The sequence below is a fragment of the Solanum tuberosum genome, unplaced genomic scaffold (genome assembly GCF_000226075.1).
Source record: "Solanum tuberosum cultivar DM 1-3 516 R44 unplaced genomic scaffold, SolTub_3.0 scf00553, whole genome shotgun sequence".
NCBI lineage: Eukaryota > Viridiplantae > Streptophyta > Magnoliopsida > Solanales > Solanaceae > Solanum > Solanum tuberosum.
Window position 1 is genome coordinate 101,630 of NW_006239507.1, and position 5,755 is coordinate 107,384.

At 30.2% G+C, this 5,755-nt stretch overlaps 1 protein-coding gene across 1 annotated transcript; it reads right to left on the minus strand.

Moving 5' to 3' along the window:
* Window positions 1-1,691: 1,691 nt before the first annotated feature.
* LOC107058666 (auxin-induced protein 15A-like) lies at window positions 1,692-2,003 on the minus strand. Its single transcript, XM_015304653.1, has one exon. The coding sequence runs from the start codon at window positions 2,001-2,003 to the stop codon at window positions 1,692-1,694; it is 312 nt and encodes a 103-aa protein (XP_015160139.1).
* Between the last annotated feature and the right edge of the window lie 3,752 nt (window positions 2,004-5,755).

Sequence of the window (5,755 nt, forward strand, 5' to 3'; positions counted from 1 at the left end):
TAACCATATAACCGATCTCTGTTAGTTTCTTGTCTGAAGATTAAAAAAATGGATTCTCATATCTGAATGTGAGAATGTGCAAGTGGATCTTTTCGAAAATTTTGTCTCAGATCATTAATTAAGTGTCACTATTTTAATTAAGCTTGTCACAGTCTAATCACTAATGTTACATGACATTAATTTTTTCAGCAATAGCACTAGTACTAGAATTTCTCAACATTTTTATATTAACCTATAAATTTTTATTATGAAAAAGAAAATCAGAGAAACAAGGAGGAAACGAAAACGACAGGTCATTTTATAAAATTTATATCATATCAATTTTTAATTTATTTAGGACCAAAATTAGATTATTTTTTGTTTTGAAATTATCCTATTATCTTGATTTATTTTATATTGGTACAGTCTGATTAATATTTTGTATCTTTTTTAAAACATTATGAAGTTAGTCACAAGTAGAAGAACACAATATCATATATACTTTTGTAAGATTTACGCAAAAAAATCTCTAGATATTTTTATTCTTTAAAATATGATAAGTTAAGAGAAAATTAAAGACGATAAGATTAAAAATACATCTCAATATGTTACAATGATAAAAATAAACAATATTAAGCAAAGACAAAAACTTGGATCACACTAATGAAAAGAAATTAATCAAGAGATGAGACTCAAGACTCAAAATTGAATCTACTAAGCTAATTAAATATCCGATAAAAGAAATTTAAATGATATGATAGAAAGTTTTTGAATACCTTGTAGTTTGCTACTCAAAATTATTGAAATACTTTGTAACTTACTAATCAAGATATTATACCTTATTTAATTTCAAGAGGAGTAACATAATACGTTTTAGAGGCAGGATTTGGGTGTTTATTACCTGTTAGCCCAAACCCAAGGTGAAAAATTTAATGTTTCATTATTTTTAAACTTAATACATAAAATATATTTTACACATAAATTTATTTGGGATGGTTCACTTTTTTTATTTTAAAAAGTTTTATTTTTATAAAAGTAACAACTCACCTAATAATTCGGTATGGTTATAAATTTAAATAAAAATCTATCATTTTATCGGTTAAGTCAACTATTAACGCCCTAAAATAATAGAAAAAAAACTACATCACTATTTGTAAAGAACTAAATGGATTGAAATAAAAGAAATATTCTATTTTCATTACAGATTCTAAACTAAGGAAAAATAAATATTTATAATTTATGTAGATCCTAAACTAATTAGAATGAAAGTAAAAATTCAATTAACTGGTTTCCGTCAAGTATAGTTGATAATCACATTTTACAATATGAATTTGAACTAAAAAGAAAATAAGTATTTTATCATTAATCACAGGTAGATCCTAATTTAGAGGGGAGAGTAATTACTTTAAAATATCTCTAGTTATACTTTTAACAATTCTGACAAGACTAAAATATTTATAGCAAATATATTGGACATAAAATACATACTAACATGGCTTAGAAGCATAATGAGACAAAAAGAAACATTTTATTTTGAAGAATGTATTGTGTATGTATAAATTACAAGGAAGAGAGCAGACTTGGTCATCTCTCTTTCAGCAAATAAATACAAGTGAAAAATAAATCAGTATGTTGAAGTATGAAATTATGCTAATCTTCTCTGTATCGTTCCGATGAACCATGAAGTATACATTAGTTCGGGTTTGTTTGGTCTATGATGACTTATTAAGTAGGGATGTGAGACTAATGAAGTAATCTTCACTGCATGGAATTGTTAGACCACCCATTGGATGGCTGTACCCAAACTCTTCTTTAGCCCAATGTAACAAATCTTGAAACAAAGGATGGTTCAAATGTGCTATTGGAACAACAAATCTCCTACATGTTTCACCAACATATACTACAAAATGTCCCTTTGGAACATAATTAGTCGTGGTTGTTGGTGATACACTTTCATTTTTATGTGAAATCGATCGTCGAAGTTTGTTTTTGGCATGCGATATACCAACTAAACCTCTTCCCATTTTTCGAGAAAAAGTAAGTGAACAACAGGGTGATATTCTCAAAAAAAAGAAAGAAAGAAATAAAAACAAGCTGAGATGTAAGAGTGAGTAAGACTAGCTAGGTTATAGCAAAACAACAGAGGAGCTAGATAGCTTTGACCAGAGGAAGAGGATTCAGGTCACCCGTTCCCTTGACTCAAACACGAACTTACTTGAAAAATTGAAGAGCAGGAATAATAAAATTGTATTGACTAGTGTTTGCAATGGTACGTAGCTTTTGAAAAGTAAAGTGTTATATATATAGGGACACTAGTACATTCATCAAATTATGAATAAAGAAGAGTCTAGTAAGTGAATTTGGTAAAACATATGGTTAGATATTAGCAAAATATCACATGGTATTTGGCTTAATATATATATTAAGACAACATGTGTTACCACTTTAGGGTACAAAGAAGAATAATAAGCAGATTACACAATATAAAAAATGTGATATGCTAATATATGTATCTAGTTATTCTCTACAAACACTTACACTCACTACATTTCAAAATTTACGATTGTTTGTTGATACCTAATAAGTTGAGAATCCCAAAGAGTTTGTTCTCTATTATAGGAGCATTGAACTTAAACTTGCATTATTTAGTCACATATTTACAATTAAAACTAAGTGGGGTCATTGGGATAATATATTTAGATTCTTGATATTGGAGCCTCAACTCACCTTGTACAATTTATTTAATTGAGTCAGGTTAGTTGATTAAGATTTGTATTTGGATTCTCTACTTAAAAGATTAATTCCAACTTTGTTCAAGAGTAAAAATGCCTTATTTGATAGAGATTTCTTGTCGAGAAATATTGGATTTTAACTTTCTTAACATGTTTGTTTCTGGAGTTTAAGTTTTATACATTATTTTTCTTTATATTGTATTATTAGTTCGTCCAAAAAATATGTATAAGTAAGCTTTTTAAAATTGTGGGATAAAATACATTGTTTGCTCCAACATGTAAAGCGAGCGATATGATCGATGATACATTAATTATTGAGTAAATTTTAAGTTTAGCAAACATATTAGCGCTTATGTTTGCTATGGAACATCTCAGTTGTATAAATCGCAGCCAGTCAACTCGTTTGTATAAAAAGCGCAACGATTGTATATATATATATATATATCAGTTAGATAATTGTATATATGTAACCACTATGTATATGTATCAATGATTGTGTTTGTATATCTGCATAAAATTTGAATTTGTATACAATTGAATCGAATTAAAACATTTGTATATCAAATCTCTCTCTCTCTCTCGCTTTATACAACACAAATTATACATTGTATATTTTTGTATAATTTGTGTTTGTATAAAGCAAGAAAGAGAGAAAGGCAAAAGAGAACTGGGCAGGGAAAGATTTGTATTGTATAATTATAATTGTATAGGACGAAGAGATATGTATTTGTATGTGTATATACAATTTTCTCTCGCTTTATACAAACACAAACACAATTTATACATTTGTGTTTGTATAAAGTGAGAGAGGCGAAGGAGAGTGGCGAGCGAGATTTCTGGGGAGAGAGGCGAGTGGCAAACTGTTTGCTACAAATTAGAATTAAATGAAATTGTGGTTATAGCATTTATTTTGAATTAATAGTTTACTATTTTATACAATTTTCCCTTTTTATATTAACAATGTATATTAGTTAAACTCTTATTTGAGATTAGGTGTATCATTAGATTCCTAACAGCTTAGTTGCCACATGAGCATAATTTGCCACATCATCAATAAAGACATAAAATTCCATGTCACAACATGACACGTGAAACTCTCACATCGAGCTGTCCGCAACCCCCCCCCCCCCCCAAACCACGGCCCAAAACTTTTTGCTAATTTTGTAGTAAAACTTACTTAATAAGTGGAGATTTTTTATTTAATTTCAAAGGATTCTTTTTAATAGTCAATTAATTAAGTTATTAAAATTTTCTTCAAAGGATTCCTCTCATATATATTGTCGTGATCTCTCAGAATTACTATTGGTTCAAGCAATCATTTCTTGATTTGGTTCTCTTCTGTCATTAGTTACAAGGTGAGAACCATTACTAGTTATTAGTTTATGGATAATGAGTTAATGATTTTGTTAACAGTTTCAAACTTTTATTTTTGGTTGTCTCAAACTCTTGGTTATTCTATAATGTGTTAGTGTTTGCTTTGAACAAGATGTAATATGTCAACTCATGTACATGGTTCATTTGGTTTGTCACCTTGTTCAATGATTTTGTTTGTTAAATCTTAATGGCTAAACCAATAACCGAACCGATAACGATCAATAACCAATAAAATCAATAACTGATAACAATAAGTCAATATCTTAAAGATTGTATAATGATTTAGCATGTCTACAAATCAATAACTGATAAGTCGAATCGATAAACTTCAAATCAAATGAAATCGATCGATACATAACCCTAAATTTGAATTTGTTAAAGCATCTAAGTTTTGAAGAATGTCAAAGTGCATACAAGTGTATTATCTAATACGAGTAGAGGAAGGAGTTCATGATTAATAAAGTTTTCTTATTCAATTAAGGAAAACTATTTCTCATTCAATTAAGGACAACTATGCGACAATTTTCCTTTCAAAGCCGAGTGCAAGGATGAGTCCTAGTCAAGTTCGTTTTAAACAAGGCTTTTTAGCAGTGAAGACAAGTTCGAGTTGAACAAGGACTTTGAGGAGGCGTGATCTATAAATAGGACAATAGTTTCTTTGAAGAGAGGTGCGCACTTACATTGAGAGTAATATCAAAACACGATCAAGAGTTTTGTGAGAGTTTTGATTTTTATTTTGGGGAGTGCTGCGAGTTGAGAGAAATATTGTTCGATTGTAGTCAAGAGTTTTTGAATACAATCAAGTGTTTGTTAGTAGGTTTCGTTTGACAAGTTTGAATAACTTGAAGAACGATAGAAGACTTAAACATGGGGTTTTTGTCTTGGGTAGTTAGGAATTAGAGTTTATAATTCCTTAGGTTACAAAGTTTTGTAATCATTGTGTTATTTGAAGGTGTTATAAATATGTAACATCCGACAATTTGGAATAGTTTTGAAGAGGCTTAGAATTGGAAATTTTCATTTTTGGAGAGAATTTAAAAATACTGGAAAATTTTGGCCAAGTATGGAAAATGTGAATTTTTGGCCAACTTTGAACAGCCATAAATTCTAGCTCAGGATGAGTTAGGTAGAGTTCCAGTTATGGTTGCAAAGTTCGTGGAACGATCTTTCCAACGCCACTGAGTTTGCTCAATTCCGAGTTCGTATGAGTGAGATATGTCCTTTGAAAGTTGGGCAATTGACAAGGAAATCCGTCCGGGAATTTTTAAGGGCATTTTGGTCCTTTCCCTAGCTATTTCTTTTGAGGATATATTCGTGTGTTAGTCTGATAGTTGGATCATTTTGTTCCATTTTAAGAGAGTGAAGGCTAGGGCTTGAGAGTGAAGAAGAGAGGAAGAAGAGAAGAAGGAGAAGGAGAAGAAGAAGGGAAGAAAGAGGAAGATCAAGCAAGTTCCGTCAAGATCATCGTGGAATTTCGTCGGGGGTGATCCCTACCAAGGTATGTGAGCTTTTAGTGTTGGGTGATCCTTTCCCCCACACACCTAGCCCCTTTTACTTATCAAGAAAGGATTGGCTTTGTTGATAAAGTTGTTAGTTGTTGTGGTTGAAGTTGTTGGAGTTATTAAAGTTGTTAGTTGTTAGTTGTTGTTGTTGTTGGAATTATTATTGGT

Excerpts from the sequence above, each read along its gene's own strand:
- LOC107058666 (XM_015304653.1), bottom strand. The coding sequence starts at position 2,003 with ATGGGAAGAGGTTTAGTTGGTATATCGCATGCCAAAAACAAACTTCGA.